The sequence below is a fragment of the Mytilus californianus genome, unplaced genomic scaffold (assembly GCF_021869535.1).
Source record: "Mytilus californianus isolate M0D057914Y unplaced genomic scaffold, xbMytCali1.0.p SCAF_5, whole genome shotgun sequence".
In the NCBI taxonomy this organism is placed as follows: Eukaryota; Metazoa; Mollusca; class Bivalvia; order Mytilida; family Mytilidae; genus Mytilus; species Mytilus californianus.
Genome location: NW_026262701.1, coordinates 3,967,182 through 3,986,139, shown reverse-complemented (window position 1 = coordinate 3,986,139; position 18,958 = coordinate 3,967,182). Strand labels below are relative to the sequence as shown.

Here is an 18,958-nt window from a genome sequence, read left to right as displayed (position 1 = left end):
TTATTATTTTCAAACCAAAATCATCCTTTGGAATATAATTTATTGTCTAGAGATATATATTTCTCCTTCTTTTTAATATGTGTTTTATATATAAAGAATACCTAAAGTAATTGTTGTGTGTATTTTTGTTGCATTAATTTTACGCAGTACATATAATGTCATTTAAACCAAAAGTGTACTTGTAGTTTATACATCGATTTATATAGTCAGTTGTATTTCCGCTGATATATAATTGATTAAAACTTAACATTAAGAAGCATCCTTCTTTCAAGTGAAGTCAGTGGATAGATTGCTAAAGACCAAATTATCTGAAGTATGTATCTTAATGTTTTAAAATGTTAAATAAGATCGTATTGCAAGCTTCAGCTCATAAAGCGTCTTATCTATATCAATTTTAACACTTATCATAGATACCAGGATTAAAATTTGTACTCCAGACGCGCGTTTCGTCTACAAAATACTCATCAGTGACGCTTAAAGTTAAAAAGGCCAAATAAAATAGGGAGTTGTAGAGCATTGAGATATTAAGATATCTGAATTTTTCAACAAACACACTTATTTTTTCCCTTGAGAGATATTCGACTTTAAAAAAAAGAAAGAGGCGGAAGCCATCAGATGAAGAATCAACCTCATAAGTTGAAGACAGACCAACAAAATTACGGCAAAAAAAAAAAGACTGAGCATTGAGAACCGCATCCGATACCTGTGGTGATCTCATGTGCTCCGGAAGGATAGGCAGATTCTGCCCCACGTGTGGCAACCGTCGTGTTGAAACAAAAACTGATTTGCATTTTATACACAAAGAGTAAAATATTTAATAAAGACATTTTACTTTTTACAGATCAGATAGGACAAATCAAGATGGGGAACATGTGTATTCTGTTCTTGATGATTGCATCTGCTTGCGCAGGTATGTTTTGTACATTTCCCCTAATATTAGGAGCTTTATATTGATGCACCTTATTTGATATATGTATATTGTACAATAATTTTCACAGAAAAAAAATCATTTGACAGAATCATAACATTTCACTTTTTATTATATATTGATGATGTCCTTTATCTCAAAAATTTCCCTTTGAAATTACTTATATGCCATTAAAAATGTAAAAGGATATATATAAGTCAAGAATTTAGTGGTTCATTAATAGTTATATCTAGAGTCTATCAAAAAAGAAAAGATTTAGGTAATTCTGTTTTATGTTTTCAATTCTTGTGTTGTAATTTATACACGTCATAAAATTTCACTTTTATATTTTAAGCAAGTAACTAATTCATAAATTAATCAAACAACATAATAATTTGAATGCAATAAACGTGTTTACAAAATAGTTAAAACCTCAGTGAATATCAATTTAGCGATATAATCATGTGGATGAAAAACTCACCACCGATACCAGGCTTATAATTTGATGAAATGTAATTTTACAGTTAGTTGTATATTGCTGCATTTATAACCATCTATACTCATTTTAAGTGAGCTGGCCAAGTGGAAGTTACTCGCTTCCAAAATCGCAATCAGGATGCCCGCTCGGATGGGCAGAAGGATGTAGATATCAGGATAATGAAGACACACATAATGTGAACGATGTCAGATACAACCATCACTTCAATGGTAAGATCAATGTATTAGTTGTTTTGTGGTCTTATAAACTTCTAATCTGTGAAACGATAATAGGTACTGTTCAAGGCATATTCAATAAAATTGAGAATGGAAATGGGGAATGTGTCAAAGAGACAACAACCCGACCATAGAGCAGACAACAGCCGAAGGCCACCAATGGGTCTGCAATGCAGCGAGAAGCTCCCGAACCCGGAGGCGTCCTTCAGCTGGCCCCTAAACAAATATGTATTCTAGTATATATCAATGCATACTTCAATGATATAGCAATCTAACATACAACAACACATACAATAACACATTAAAAAGATCGAAGTATATTTTTTTTTAGAATTGGCATTTGAATGATTTATCGACAATGTGTTTATTTGTACTATTTTAACTGTTCAAACTAACCATATCTTTAGACAAAATGTCCTACAGTCTTTTAAAAAAGCTATCTTTGCTAGTTGTTTATGACAGTATAAGTGCTCTTCGTTTTGTATTTGTGAGCTGGCAAAGTCACATTGAATTCTGCGCATCTGAGTTATTTTGAATCATACAAAAAAGTAAAATAACAAAAATACCAAACTCCAAGGAAAATTCAAATCGGAAAGTCCCTTATCAAATGGAAAAATCAAAATCTCATACACATCAACGAATGGAAAACAACTGTCGTATTCCTGACTTGGTACAGGCATTTCCTTATGTAGAAAATGGTGGATTAAACCTGGTTTTATAGCTAGCTAAACCTCTCAATTGTATGACAGTCGTATAAAATTCCATTATATTGACAACAATAGGTGAACAAAACAAACAGAGATAAAAGGTAACAATTTCAAAAATAGGGGTACAGCAGTCATGGCATATAGACAAGGTACAAAGCAAAAATGAAAGACAAGAATACAAATTTACTTTGTCTATATGAAAAAATGACCACAGACAAACGTCTACAAGAATGCATGAAAAATGGAAGTCTCGGAAAACATAAAAGCATGATATGACTCGAAAGACAGTTGTGAACATACACGTGACACTGCCTAGTTAACTTTAAAATAATGTTATAGATATGCATATACAACTTACTGTTATATACTACCAGGTATTTTTGGCAGAAACACGAAACTGTGTTATTGTACAAAAACAACACACAGTGGATCAGGATCCTGGCCACGTGGAAATTATTGTATTGCCAGAAAAAGTGATGCCTGTCCTTCAGGTAAGTCTGTAGTTTTTATTGGTTTTCGGAAGTGATATTTCATTGATTATTTATGTCCCAGCTAAGTACAGTATTAAAGCGGTAGAAAAATCTTAGTATTTGGAACAATTCAAAGTTAAGTAACCAGTTGATTTATGAATATGACCATATCAGTGAATCAGAAGAGCCAGTGGCGTCGACTCAGGGGTAAAAAACTGTTAATGTGTTGTCTCGTTTCCTTTTTCGATTATATCAGCTCTACAATGTTTCTTTTATGTTTTTGTTTCAAATATTTTGGACATCACTAAAGAGACCATTATTTTCGAAATGCTCATTCAGTTCAGTAAAGTTGGTAAATTTCGATACTATTACCATAAAAGTTATATTCCTGCAGATGTCCTAGAGCTTGAAATGGTATTAAATATTTCTTATTTAATTTTTGATTTGATAACTCGTTATACCAAAAATAAACAGGAATTATCCAATAAAAACCTATAGAAACAGAACATTCGTATCAAAATATAATTGAACAGACAATTCAAAGTTCACACGTGAATTTATCTTTCAGCTTTCTCAGATTCTTTAATATTACCAAATATAATGATTTTGATAAAATCTCTTTGAATAGGATTTAGCACTGGCAGTATATACTGGGATGACGAAGACCACGCCAATGCAAATTCAAAAAATGGTGTTCTTCCAGATGGAACCTTTGATAGGAACACAAGAATATACTTCTGTTGCAGGTACAACATTATTTAAAACATTTTTTTGTAGAAATTTATCTTTATCTTATTTTTTTGACTTTGTGTTAATACTTTATTATTTTTGTTATTTATAAAAGAAATAAGAAGATATGGTATGATTGCCATTGAGATAATTATCCGACAGAGTTCAAATGACGTGCACATCTCAAGTTGTCTTCTTTACCTTTCTTCTTACTTACATTTTAAGGTTTTAACGTATACATCCCTTATTACAAATTGATATCGATATGAAGACATTTTATATGCAGGAGAACATAAAACGATGTTTAATATAAAGTTTAACCGGAAATCTAATTTATCGCTAAATGACAGTAATGTGCATCATCTATAGTGCAGCATCACGACCAAAATTTTGGAAATCTAATATGATTTCACATTATTGTATCTTTGTTAAATAGATCTGATGGCTCTGTCTACAGTAGAATAAGATTACCAACAAGTGAGCCCTTCTATTTGTACCAGTACACATCATCAATATGCCAGCGTGTACGTGGAATGAGTGTCCGTAAAGAATTTGTGAAGACAGATGACGAGGATAGCCATAACAACAGTGCCGATAGTGGGAGACATCCAAAGAAAACTGACACAACCAGAGTACACTTCTGTTATTATTCTTAGTGATTTTACTCATCCAAAGAAAACTGACACAACCAGAGTACACTTCTGTTATTATTTTTAGTGATTTTACTCATCTAAAGAAAACTGACACAACCAGAGTACACTTCTGTTATTATTCTTAGTGATTTTACTCATCTAAAGAAAACTGACACAACCAGAGTACACTTCTGTTATTATTCTTAGTGATTTTACTCATCTAAAGAAAACTGACACAACCAGAGTACACTACGGTTATCATTCTTAGTGATTTTACTCATCTAAAGAAAACTGACACAACCAGAGTACACTTCTGTTATTATTCTTAGTGATTTTACTCATCTAAAGAAAACTGACACAACCAGAGTACACTTCTGTTATTATTCTTAGTGATTTTACTCATCTAAAGAAAACTGACACAACCAGAGTACACTACGGTTATTATTCTTAGTGATTTTACTCATCTAAAGAAAACTGACACAACCAGAGTACACTTCTGTTATTATTCTTAGTGATTTTACTCATTTAAAGAAAACTGACACAACCAGAGTACACTTCTGTTATTATTCTTAGTGATTTTACTAATCTAAAGAAAACTGACACAACCAGAGTACACTACGGTTATTATTCTTAGTGATTTTACTCATCTAAAGAAAACTGACACAACCAGAGTACACTTCTGTTATTATTCTTAGTGATTTTACTCATCTAAAGAAAACTGACACAACCAGAGTACACTTCTGTTATTATTCTTAGTGATTTTACTCATCTAAAGAAAACTGACACAACCAGAGTACACTTCTGTTATTATTCTTAGTGATTTTACTCATCTAAAGAAAACTGACACAACCAGAGTACACTACGGTTATTATTCTTTCCTTTTCCACATTTCCTTTTAGTAGTTTTAAATCTTTACTCTCTTAACCACTTGTTTCTTACAGACTGATCTCTTGTTAGACTTTGTACTTCTATGCAATAAAAGAATCAATATCATGTATGATAATGTTCATTGTTAAAATAGTATTCAAAAACGCATTAAGCACTACTATGCTTATTTGAAAAGCTTTGTCCTCCTACAGAATCAATTGGTTTAAAAAAAAATTCTACTGGCAGTTGAAAATTTGTCAGTATGAAGCTATAAAGTTTTATAGATGATTTAACTATTCAATTTCAATGATTGGCCTTCTCTTTTTCTCAAAAATGTTGGAAGGTTGAACATGTAGTTTTCAGGAATATCTGTTCTGAAAACTTTTACTTTTACATTAAATTTCGGTTAAAATGACATTTATTGGTAATTTACTCTAAACATTGTTTCTATGATTATCAAACAACTGTGTTCTAAACAACAAACATAAATTTATTAGTTAGATGAGTGAACATTTTGTAAAAAATGCTGAAACATGATATGAAAGTCTTTATTGTGCGTTATACAATAATATATTTGGTATCAGTACTTCAGAAATTGACATTGAAAAAACAACCTAAGCCAAAAGATTAAAGCAAATACATTTCAAAGAAAGGCTTTGTCATGCAGTGTATGTATGTAGCGTCCCTGTGATAGTTTACGCTTCGGGTAATGTCTAAACCAATATGGTTTAATCACTTTCGTCAAATTCAATAAACATCCACATTCAAATAAAGGATTTAACAGAAATGTGCCGTTTATAAGAAACCATTTGAGTATTGTTATTGTTAAAATAACTTTTAATCTCCTTTTTGAAATAGTCATAGAGATATTTTATGAGATCCAAGTAACGAACGATAAGTGTGACTGTCAATGTTTTCCATAAAAACGGACTTTTCGTTAGACATGTGAAAAATTTGAAATGCATATCACATAAAAACGGTCATTGTTTTCAGAAACAACACTTTTATTGAATACGTGTAACAAAAAAAAAACGACAAAATATATTCGTTTATGAGGATTTCAGGATGTAAACATGGCGGAAATGTAAAACAATGAAAGTACGACAGATTTTACATTAGTTGATTTAGTGGTAAACATCAGGATAATAAAACAAATATAATCATTTTTTCACCAAAATGCATATCTCTACATTTTTGCAACTTTTTTCTCTTTTGCATAAATACCTTCAATACCATGAACCCTTTCATTATTTATGAACTAAGGTTCTGAATCTTTTTGGCCAAGCTGATCTTAGCTAAATTGTTCCCTTTGATATAAGCTTCTCGCGCATTCAATTAGTTATACAACCTTTGCTTTTAAAGTTTTTGGCAAGAGCGTTCCTGACTGCTAGTCCCCGATAGTGTCACCAGCTTAGTAGTCACTGTTTCGATACTTAAATAATAAGATAAGATACGATAAGAAAACTTTACTTTGATTCGGCATAAGTTAAAAGACATAACACAAGCTCTAAGGAGCTTTTGACCGAATATAAAAACATATACATGACATAAAAACAGTCTAATTTGACATATAAAACAACCTTTAATACAAAGTTAAATCTCACATACATAAAAATTAAGCAACAAATTTAAAATGAAATAAAACATGCTAGACCAGAGCAACCAAAAGCAACATAAATAATAAACATCTCAAGAATTATCTGCAAGCAGAACAGCGACATTCCAAACCGCTCAAGGACTGAACAAGACTTTTAAAATGTGAAAAACTATTGTCAGTCCTGAAATGGTTTGGAAGGCTGTTCCATAAAGTAGCGGCAGCAAATTTGAAAGATTTTTTACCGTAACGGGTTGACTTTACCTGTGGAACATCCAGAATATTTACATACCTGAAAGAATACTTAGATTTTTTGACACTCACCAAATTTTGTAAGCACACAGGAGCTATATTGTTTATAATCTTAAAAGGGCACCTTAGCTTTAAGTAAGAGGTCCTCGTAGGAGCTGGTAAAATCCTCATATACAAAACGGAGTGCTCTTTGCTGCACCTTTTCTATTTTTTTGGAATTTGTCTCAGTGCAAAAATGCCATGCCAAAGGACAAAAATTAAAATTACTCAGAATAAATGTATGAAAAATAGTAAGTTTACTAAGTCTATCCAAAACTGAGCCCAAAAGTTTTAAAACATTTAATTGCTATGATGCCCTCCTACAGATTGAGCTGATATGAACATCAAAATTTAACTGATAGTCAATTTCAATGCCTAATAATTTTACTGTTTTTTTTCACATGTAAGGTTCGAGTTTTGAATATGTATAGATGGGTTTTGTTCAAAGGTCTTCTTGCAAACAGCCAACACTTGAAACTTGTCGGGATGTGCTTGCATTTTATTCACCCGGAACCACTCAATAAGTATTTTTGATTCAGATTCCAAAGTTGAAATTAATAAATCAAAATCTGGAGTACAGAAAGACAAAGTATTGTCATCTGCATAGTTATATAAACTACCATTTTTAACAAAAAGAAAAATATCATTTATGAATATGTAAACCAACAATGGCCCTAATATAGAACCTTGTGGTACGCCTTTATGGATATCAGCCCAACCACTAAGAACATTGTTGACTTTAATTTGTTGTTTACGATTAGATAAATAGGACTTTAAAAGAGCAACTGCATGGGGGGATACACCATATGCTGATAATTTATCTAGCAAGATATTGTGAGGAAGGCAGTCAAAAGCCTTAAAAAGATCCATTAATACCGCTGCAATGTACTGTTTTCATCAAGAGCTTCACGCCAATCTTCTAACACTCTGAGAAGTGTAGTCTGACATCCATGTCCACGTCTAAATGCACACAAAAAAGGATTAAATATTTTATCAAAGTATTCAGTTAGTTGAATTTCATATATTTTTTCAAAGATTTTAGAAAATATGGGTAAGACACTAACTGGTCTATAGTCTGTTTTTAATAATGGGTCACTCTTTTTATGAAGGGGGGTCACTTGGGCTTCTTTAAGTTTATCAGGGAAACAGTTATTTTCAATTGACAAATTTACAAGAGTTGTCAGCTGTGGTGCAATATAAGATTTACAATTTTTTACTATTTTTGATGGAATTACATCAGCTCCTGTAGCCTTCTTGATGTTTATTTTATTCAAGATTTTATTGACATTTTCGTTAGATACTTTCTTAAATTCAAAGTCGGAAACATGCTTCCTGTTACTCAAAATTTCTTTTATACTTGGGTGATTTGAGGGGTCATATACCACATCTGCTCCAATTTTGTCTGCTGCTGTGGAAAAAAATTATTAAAAACATTTGAAACTTCATTTTGACTATTTACAATTTTGTCATTTTCACACAATAAGATTTTTTGTTCTCCACAGTTTCCCTTTTTGAGTAAAATGGTTTGACTGTTTTCCAAAACTCGCATGATTTTGACCCACCAGAGCAACGTTCTAAAAAGTGTACTTTTATTGATTTTCCCTTTGTCTTAGTTACCAAATTTCTTTGTTTTCTAAATTTCTCCCAATTTTTGTCACTCCGGTTTTTAGTTTATTGTGAATAAAGCATTCGTTTTCTATATATGGCCCCTCTCAGTTCTTTATTCATACATGGCAGTGGTTAAATGCATATTTACCTTTCTTAAAATCACTGTTGATAAAATAAGAAATAATTGAGAAACTAAAATTCCAACTCACTCCGACAGAAATGACCTTAAATAGATTTCGCTATTCTTTTTATGGTTTGGTCGTAAGGTCCACACATATTCAAGAAGTTTTGGCCTCCAGTTTTTTGGGGTTTGGGAGTTTCTGATGAAGGTCAATCCGGGAAAGCGCTTCGCGCCGAATTTGTAAAGTGTTATTTTCCTTTTCAGTGAGATTCGGATTTTCATTTCACTTACTGAATACGCACTCTGAACAACTTACACTTTCTGGATACTGTAGATATTCAAGAGACAACACCTTATTTATTATCCTCGCCAATGAGTTAACCTAACTTGGATCCCGTTATTTATTGTGCTCGCCAATGAGTTAACCTAACTTGGATCACGTTATTTATTGTCCTCGCCAATGAGTTAACCTAACTTGGATCCCGTTATTTATTGTCCTCGCCAATGAGTTAACCTAACTTGGATCCCGTTATTTATTGTCCTCGCCAATGAGTTAGCCTCACTTGGATCCCGTTATTTATTGTCCTCGCCAATGAGTTAACCTAACTTGGATCCCGTTATTTATTGTCCTCGCCAATGAGTTAGCCTCACTTGGATCCCGTTATTTATTGTCCTCGCCAATGAGTTAACCTAACTTGGATCCCGTTATTTATTGTCCTCGCCACCTCGCCAATGAGTTAGCCTCACTTGGATCCCGTTATTTATTGTCCTCGCCAATGAGTTAACCTAACTTGGATCCCGTTATTTATTGTCATCGCCAATGAGTTAACCTAACAACACCTTATTTATTGTCCTCGCCAATGAGTTAACCTAACTTGGATCCCGTTATTTATTGTCCTCGCCAATGAGTTAACCTAACAACACCTTATTTATTGTCCTCGTCAATGAGTTAACCTAACTTGGATCCCGTTATTTATTGTCCTCGCCCATGAGTTAACCTAACAACACCTTATTTATTGTCCTCGCCAATGAGTTAACCTAACTTGGATTCCGTTATTTATTGTCCTCGCCAATGAGTTAACCTAACAACACCTTATTTATTGTCCTCGCCAATGAGTTAACCTAACTTGGATCCCGTTATTTATTGTCCTCGCCAATGAGTTAACCTAACAACACCTTATTTATTGTCCTCGCCAATGAGTTAACCTAACTTGGATCCCGTTATTTATTGTCCTCGCCAATGAGTTAACCTAACTTGAATCCCGTTATTTATTGTCCTCGTCAATGAGTTAACCTAACTTGAATCCCGTTATTTATTGTCCTCGCCAATGAGTTTACCTAACTTGGATCCCGTTATTGGTTGTCGGCGTATTTATCCCTATCCTTGTTATAACATGATAAAGATATCATGCCAAATAAATAAACGAACAGAAAACAATAGTAACAGTACAAAAACACTACAAAAAAAATCTGAAATTGAATTGGAAAGCTGTTTAAAAAATTCAGAATATGATCTATTAGGAAACACTATTTGGCCAGTTAGAACAATACCACTAAGGCATAATTGGAACCCAGAGCCAAAACAGCAAAAATCAAAATTCACCAATACTTAGATGAGTCAACATACCTAGGAACAAAAGGCCGCCCAAGTGTCTTTTTAATATGATAATCTTTACTACTATATTCGAATAAAAGTAGAGGAACGGTACATATGAACTACTCCAAATGTAAGATTTTATAGTATACATAAGCCGGCAAGATCACATTCAACAAAGAAAATAAGTAATTCAATTGAAAGTTCTGTAACACAAAAAAAAGGTAGTATTTTCTCCAACCGATTGTGATTTTGCTACACAAAATACAAATTGGATCCAAAATGGATATATCATTGGGCTGGGAAAAGACAACTACGTAGCATATTTGATCTATTCATCCATAACTATTAAATGTCCCCATAAGGCTTTTTCATAATAATATTGTGCTTAAATGGGCACATTTACCACTTTTTAAAAACACAATAGCCGAATAAACTGCCGTAAGTAATATTTGCATAAGTAAATTATCGATTTGCGCGTGTTCTTCAAAGGCACCAGATCAAAGTAACCTAAAATCGGCTAACCGGAAACTGACCGTGTGTTTCACTGACAAACCAAGTGAAATAAACAAATCCAGATTGACGAAATGTATTTAATTTATACTGACGGCTTTCTTTCTTTTTTCAAATTGATTTTACTTAATTTTAGCCTGTTATATTTGGAATAGATTTGTAAAAGTCAGTCTAAATAGCTATACAAACTTATATTTATCAAGCGTAACTTGCCATTTATTTGTGTGAATGCATGTAGGTAGGAGGCAAGCTCGTTTCGTAAATTTCCCGCCAGAAATTAAAATCAAAACACAATTATAAGAAAATTAACACTTTTAACGTGTAGAAAAAGTGTAGAAAACGTTTATTTCTGAACTACCATATTAAAAAATTTCTACGATGGAATATAAACATGTTGATCCTACAATAAGTGTTTTGTTTGTGATACAGAAACAGTTGTCAAAATTTAGTTAAAAGCTTTTACAAAAAATATCTATTTTACAAGCAAATTGCTAGTACTTTTAATAATTACTTTTACCTCTCCGTTCTCTGCTGATATATATTGTCTTATTGTCATCGAGCAAATTGAATACTAAACGTTATAGTACTTAGAAATTAGCAGAAATAATGTCATAGACAAAATATATCATATGCAATGAAAACGTGATTCCAAATATTGGCTGTTCTTTTTTTTTTCATTTTTTTTTTTTTTTGGAAATGGACGACGATGTTAGGGAACATGTGGGTATCACTGAATGATTGATGATTGAATTTTGATGTTTTAATGCCACTTTCAGAACTACTGGCTATATTGTGGCGGTCAGTTTTAATTGCCAGAAGAAGCCGGAGTGCCCAGAGAGAACAACAAACTTTCGGCAGAAAAACTGGCAAGCACAGTCAATTAATTAGATTGGAATTGAACGCACCTGCCACGTGCGAGGCTCGAACTCACAAACTCGGTTTTTGCAGGCTAGTTGAACTACTTAGACAACTCGGCATGCATGCGTGTGATAAGTACATATAAATATTTACAAATTAAGTGCCAAAATGAATACTAAACCTAGCTGAAGATGTGGTAAAAAACAGTTTTCATTACAACTAGAATTTATCTGAATATTCTGAGTGGGGGGAGAGGGGCTTATACATTTGTAGGTAAGTAACAAAAGTTTACTTATGTAATGGTATATGGGAAGAATGAACATTTGTGGCAGTCTTTAGATGCTAGTAGATGTTTATGTATATGGGTGGATTTGACGGTTTCTAGTGTTTGTTGATGATTAGATGTAACGATGAAGGCACTGCGAAAATATGGTGTAAAATTTTGCGTTAATGTAATGTAAAAAGTACTAAGCATGTCCGTAACGCTACTTGTATTATGGTATATATATAGCGATTACAAATATATAGCTGTCCGTAACGCTACTTGTATTATGGTATATATATAGCGATTACAAATATATAGCTGTCCGTAACGCTACTTGTATTATGGTATATCTATAGCGATTACAAATATATAGCTGTCCGTAACGCTACTTGTATTATGGTATATCTATAGCGATTACAAATATATAGCTGTCCGTAACGCTACTTGTATTATGGTTTCTCTAATTCTTCGTCAATTTATCCCTTTCTGCACCCATTGTATAAAAAAAATTTAATCAACGTGTGGTTCGTTTGATCTCAGTTCTTCATTGGTTAAAATCCGATTATGACGTCGAATTTTCTTGCTTTCCTCTGAATTTCCTATTGTGACGGCATGAAAAAAGGCGACCATGCCTCATGACGTCACATAGAAAGAACACATCTTTTTGCAAATCATTCGAAAAGAAGGAATAAATTTGCCTGCGTATTGTTTGAAAATCATTAGAGAAACAGATTCCACCACCAAATCTCGTGTAATACGATATTTATCCACTCTCGACAGTTAAATTTTAAATATTTAAAACGCTCGGCCAGCCTCGCGTTTTAAATTTAAAAATTTAACTGTCTCGAGTGGATAAATATCGTATCACACTCGATGCAGTGGTAGAATCTATATTTCTCTAATTCTTCGTCAATTTATCCCTTTCTGCACCCATTGTATAAAAAAAATTTAATCAACGTGTGGTTCGTTTGATCTCAGTTCTTCATTGGTTAAAATCCGATTATGACGTCGAATTTTCTTGCTTTCCTCTGAATTTCCTATTGTGACGGCATGAAAAAAGGCGACCATGCCTCATGACGTCACATAGAAAGAACACATCTTTTTGCAAATCATTCGAAAAGAAGGAATAAATTTGCCTGCGTATTGTTTGAAAATCATTAGAGAAACAGATTCCACCACCAAATCTCGTGTAATACGATATTTATCCACTCTCGACAGTTAAATTTTAAATATTTAAAACGCTCGGCCAGCCTCGCGTTTTAAATTTAAAAATTTAACTGTCTCGAGTGGATAAATATCGTATCACACTCGATGCAGTGGTAGAATCTATATATATATATAGCGATTACAAATATATAGCTGTCCGTAACGCTACTTGTATTATGGTATATATATAGCGATTACAAATATATAGCTGTCCGTCGTTCAGACCGTGGCCATCTCAAGTGTATGGCAATTTTTGTCAATATGAAGGTTCAAGCGTACTTTAGTTTTGGACGGAGAAGCGATATGTATTAATGTTTATTATAGATATTTTAATGGGGTTTTTTAAGGAAACAAAGGCCTTTGAGGTGGTATTGTTTATGTGTTGAGTCCATTTAAAGTCGGATTGGAGAGTGAAGTCAAGGAATGTTGTTGAGGCAACATACTCTAAGGTATTGTTGTGAAGACTTTTGTTTGATTGGAGTATTTTTGTTTGTGGCAGTGAAAATTGTACATTTGTCAGAAATGAAAACCATCAGCCAGTCTTCTTCCCACTTCGATGCAGCATCAAGATCTTTCCTATGGCTTTTGTATAGGATTCTGTCTGCGAACAGTCTGAGTTTACTGGATTTCACATATCTGAGTTGGTCGTTTGTATATATACCAGAAAAGAACAGGACCCAGAACTGTTGCATATGGGACACTAGAAGTGACTGGGGCAGCATCTGATGACTCTCCATCCAGGACTGCTGTTTGTATGTTGTTTGATAAAAGGGCGGAGATCCAGTTTAGTGTTTCATTTTTTATTCTGTAGTAATTAACTTTGCAGAAGAGTCTCTGGTGTGGGAGTTTAACAAAATAGTGTAGGACTTTAAGACCTTTAACAAAAGATTTGGCAAAGCCCATCATGATCAGGTCTGTTTGAGTGTTTTTGTCTGAAGCATGATCTTGTACAGAAGACAGTGTTTGAACAGTATCTAGCGTGTCTGAAGCTGTGCTTGAGATCATACAAGATACGAGATACAAGATATTTTATAGTGCCAATCACGGCGCCCATTACTGAGCAGAATAACCATCGAAATTTCAAAACACAGTATACAATACAATATAATATAATATTTGAACTAAACAAAATAACAAAATAATTGGTTATTAATGATTAGTATGATTGTTATAAAATAAGGTTTAATACAAATTGAATGTAGAAAAAAATCTAATAATGTAATGATAAAATTGACAAAATTTTGCAAGTAACACACTGCAACCTAGACCAAATTAGTCATGAAACCATGTGTTCTGAATACTATTATTATTATTATTATTATTATTATTGAATATCATTAAGCAGTTCTTGTTCTGTTTTTTTTTTTATTATTAATATCATTATTATTATTTTTTTTTTTTTTATAAACATTATCAATCAGTTCTTGTTTTGTTTTAAATAGTTCTGTAAGCAGCTGCTGAAGGATCTCAATGACATACCTATCCTCATTCATCAGTAACCAGATGAATTTGTTTTCATCATTCATAGTATTAAAATTTTTATATTTGGATTTTATTTTATTTAAGTAATGGTAACGTTTCCCATCATAAGATGGACATTTTAAAAGGAAGTGTAATTCATCCTCAGCAGCATTGTTACGTAACTTACAAATACGTTTGTTTGCCTCTACTCCATAGTATCTACCTGTTTCAATTTCCAATGAATGGTCACTTATCCGAAATGTAGACAATGACTGTTTTTGTTCCCTATTTCCAATCATCAGATAAGGTTCAAATTCAAAATTAAATTAAAATTTTCTATTAGGTTGTCAATTTTTTATTACAGTTTGATTTTTTCTTTCATCATTAAATAAGTTAAGTTTCCATATTTTTAAGAATTTAGAGATAAGGTTTTGTTTAACTTTCCTGACAATATGATAAATTGTTTTTTCTAGATGGTTCATTACGTTTTTGTAATGATATGTTCCATTAAATTATAACTGTTGTGGGAAAAATTTGGTTGATCATATAGGGAATCACTGAAGCATGACTGGAGCCCCCCCCCCCTCCCTTTTAGGTCAGTCAGTGGGCCCCCTTACAAAAAGTTCTGGATCCGCCACTGTTATGTAAAGGTTTATTTATTCCATATGTAGTAATTCTGAATTTTTTCTTTATATACGGAGATATATTACCATAGTTTTCGACTCGGTTATGAAAACTTATTTTCGATGTGACTACATCCATATGTCAATATGACTGAAGAGGATCATATATTATCATGTAGTGACAATATTACTAAAGGAGGGACGAAAGATCATACCAGAGGGACAGTCAAACTCATAGATCGAAAACAAACTGACAACGCCATGGCCAAAAATAAAAAGACAAACAGACAAATAATAGAACAGATGACACAACATAGAAAACTAAAGACTAAGCAACACGAACCCCACCAAAAACTGGGGGTGTTCTCAGGTACTCCGGAAGGGTAAGCAGATCCTGAAATAGAGGACTGCTAAACAATTGTGCTTCTCCCTGCATTATGAAAGAACATTGATTATAAACTCAGAGACATCAAGGGTGTACATAATTTCTTAGGCCCAGATTTTAGATTTGTTTGATTTTTATGAGGGTGGTAAAGGGTTATTTTCGTGCAACGTGTTTTGCCATTTTTATTTCACGTGCAGCCGTGAAAAAGGTTCGTTATTCACCGTGTTTCGTGAAATCGGTAACAAGATCAACGTGCAAGAAATTTGTAATTGTTCGTTCATCGTGAAATGGTGAAATCTATTTGGAGCAAAATAGTCTTGCAAGGAAAACATCATTACATAGGAAGCTGGTATAGACCACCTGATGCCCCTTTGGACCAAATACAACTACTAAAGGACCAATTGGATAAAATCAAGAAATTAGGAAAAGCAAACAAACAACCATGCATTCACGTCTTGGGTGATTTTAATTACCGTAACATAAACTGGCAGACAAAGCTAAATAAAGATACCAACACATGTCTAAACGGTAGTGACGGCCAAGCGTTAATAGATATTCTAAATGAGGCTAGTGCTGAACAACTCATCCTGTTTCCAACCAGGGAAAGTAATACACTAGACCTTATAATTACAACATTACCAGGGCAGTTCACAGATATCCACTCACCTGATCGGTTACGCGACCACGACATTGTCATGGGTACTCTGCGATGCACAATTCCAAGAAGAACGAGACCAGAAAGGACCTTCTTCCAATATTCAAAGGGAAACTACAATCAAATGAGAGATGACTGAAGGGACTTCACCAGAGACAGATACTTCAATGGCCATCAAAACAACAGGAATGTAGAAGAAAACTGGAACATGATAAAAGAATTTATACTAGGAACCACCAAAATAAATGTACCAACTAAAACATCAAAAGGAAAACAGTCAATACCATGGATAAATAATAATATCAAGGCCATGATCAAACGAAAAAACAGAACACACGCTAACTATAAAAGAAACAACAGCATGAGAATAAAACGAAAATGGCAAGAATTAAGGACGCACAATTAACAATGAAATTGAAACAGCCCACAACAACTACGTCAACAACTTAATAGGCGATATAAAACAAGATTCTAAACCATTTTGGAAATATATAAACAACCAGAAGGCAGACAAACAGGGAATAACACCACTTAAGACTCATGATAATAAGACCGCCGATTCAGACCAACAGAAAGCAGAGGCATTGAATACGCAGTTTACAAGCGTTTATACCGAGACAGTATATGAATCTATTCCATACCAAACTCTTCATGTAGACAAAATGAGAAACATCATAGTAACAACCAAAGGAGTGGAGAAGATACTAAAAAATGTAAATGCATCAAAAGCGATGGGCCCTGATGGTATACATCCCAGAGTACTTAAAGAATTGGCACCTAACATATCAGAGGTAATGGCTCACTTTTTCCAACAATCCATCAACAGAGGAACCATCCCAGATGAACGGAAAAGTGCTAACATATGCCCATTATTCAAGAAGAACGACAGAACCATCCCAAGTAATTCAGACCAGTATCCCTAACATGTATCACTTGCAAACTACTAGAACATGTCATTTGCTCGAACCTAATGCAGCACTTTGAAGATCACAACATCCTAAATAGCCGACAACATGCATTTAGAAGAAGACACAGCTGTGAAACCCAACTTATTAACGTAATACATGACTGGGCAACTGCCATTGACAACAGGAAACAAACGGATATATTTATTTTGGATTTTGAAAAAGCATTTGACACCGTATCGCACGAACTATTAAAAAGTAAACTTCACAAATATGGCGTGCCGAAAAACACCTTGAATTGGATTAACGCATTTCTATCTACAAGATCTCAGTGTGTGATAGTGAATGGGACTAAGTCCAAAACATCGACAGTCCTATCAGGTGTACCTCAAGGAACGGTTCTTGGTCCCATCCTATTTCTGGTCCATATCAATGACATAGCAGAAAATGTAACATCAGAAATAAGGCTGTTCGCAGACGACTGTGTATGCTACAGAGGAATTAATAATGAAGATGACTGTGCAGAACTACAGAAAGATATAGATACCCTTGGTAACTGGGCGACTAATTGGGGTATGAGATTTCAACCAATTAAATGCAACATGATGACATTGAGTCGCAAGAAGAAAATTACATCATTTAAATACACTCTCAAAAATACGGAACTCCAATTTTTAACATCTATTATATATCTAGGAGTAAACATCACAAATGATCTACACTGGGGAAAGCACATAGAGGAGATATGCAATAAATCTTATAGGACATTAGGCTTACTAAAAAGAAACCTATCAGCATGTCCACTTGAAGTTAAACTCCAGGCATATAAAGGACTGATACGACCTGTCCTAGAATATGCAAGCACTGCCTGGGACCCACATCAACTATATCTCCAAGACCAACTGGAAAATGTACAGAAAAGAGCGGCTAGGTTTATAACATCAAACTACAACTACGAACCAGGAAGTATGACAGCAATTTTAGACCAACTGCAATTACCATCACTAAAAGACCGCCGTACACAAAACAGACTGATTCTTTTCTGCAAAAGTATACACGGTCAAGCAAACTTACCTTCTGACCAACTGAAAAAACCATCAAGGACAACCAAGAACATGCACAGCCAACATTTCCTTAGACTTCAAACAAAAACAGACACATTAAAATACAGTTTCATTCCAAATACCATTAAAGACTGGAACCAACTACCACCGGATATCTTCATCATAATTCAGACAGCAGAAGAACCAGCTAAAACCTTTAATGAAATTGTAAGGGGGCCCCACTTAAGTAAATTACTTGACGCACGCGCGGTGTATTAATATCCTTGGATGTATCACCGTATTCCTATCAAGATCAAGATCAAATGGCAATTTTATTTCGCGTTCTTCCGCGCGCGTGCAGATACCCCCCTTTACGCCCTCTTTTAAGTACATATTTAGCTATAAACGTATTTACACTTTTGGTATTTAGCTATATTTTGCCTTCGAATGACCTTAGATCTACTCCGAATCACCTTTTGACGTCAGACAACAATCATTTTTTAATTGTGACGTCAAATGTTTTGAATTATGATGTCAAAGTTTACGGGAACCTGTGTGATTTTACGTAATGGCGGACAAATTTGCATACAAGTGTAAATACGTCTATTGATAAGATTACCCCGAACTGTGACTATGCATTGTCCTCGTGAACATTTACCTACTTTTGGGTGCACCAATATAGTGTTGGATACTACTAACTAAGGAAGGCGCTTTTTAAAAGTCAATACATAATGGCTTGTCATTTCTTTCGGAGTTTCCTAAATATATGACATATATCAGATCTGATACTTGAAAAGAATGTGCGTTTTC

At 33.7% G+C, this 18,958-nt stretch overlaps 1 protein-coding gene across 1 annotated transcript; it reads left to right on the top strand.

Annotated features, from left to right (window-relative positions):
- Positions 1–178: 178 nt before the first annotated feature.
- On the top strand, positions 179–5,156 carry LOC127700292 (uncharacterized). Its single transcript, XM_052203709.1, has 6 exons — positions 179–313; positions 842–910; positions 1,478–1,615; positions 2,703–2,819; positions 3,427–3,544; positions 3,964–5,156. Exons 2-6 carry the CDS (start codon positions 862–864, stop codon positions 4,181–4,183), a joined length of 642 nt encoding a protein of 213 aa, XP_052059669.1. The 5' UTR covers positions 179–313; positions 842–861; the 3' UTR covers positions 4,184–5,156.
- Positions 5,157–18,958: the final 13,802 nt, after the last annotated feature.

Bases quoted from the DNA above. Each gene is read 5' to 3' on its own strand.
- LOC127700292 (XM_052203709.1), top strand. From the start codon at position 862: ATGGGGAACATGTGTATTCTGTTCTTGATGATTGCATCTGCTTGCGCA. The intron at 1,616-2,702 runs GTAAGATCAATG...ATATACTACCAG, and splicing joins ATACAACCATCACTTCAATG to GTATTTTTGGCAGAAACACG. The intron at 2,820-3,426 runs GTAAGTCTGTAG...CTCTTTGAATAG, and splicing joins AAGTGATGCCTGTCCTTCAG to GATTTAGCACTGGCAGTATA.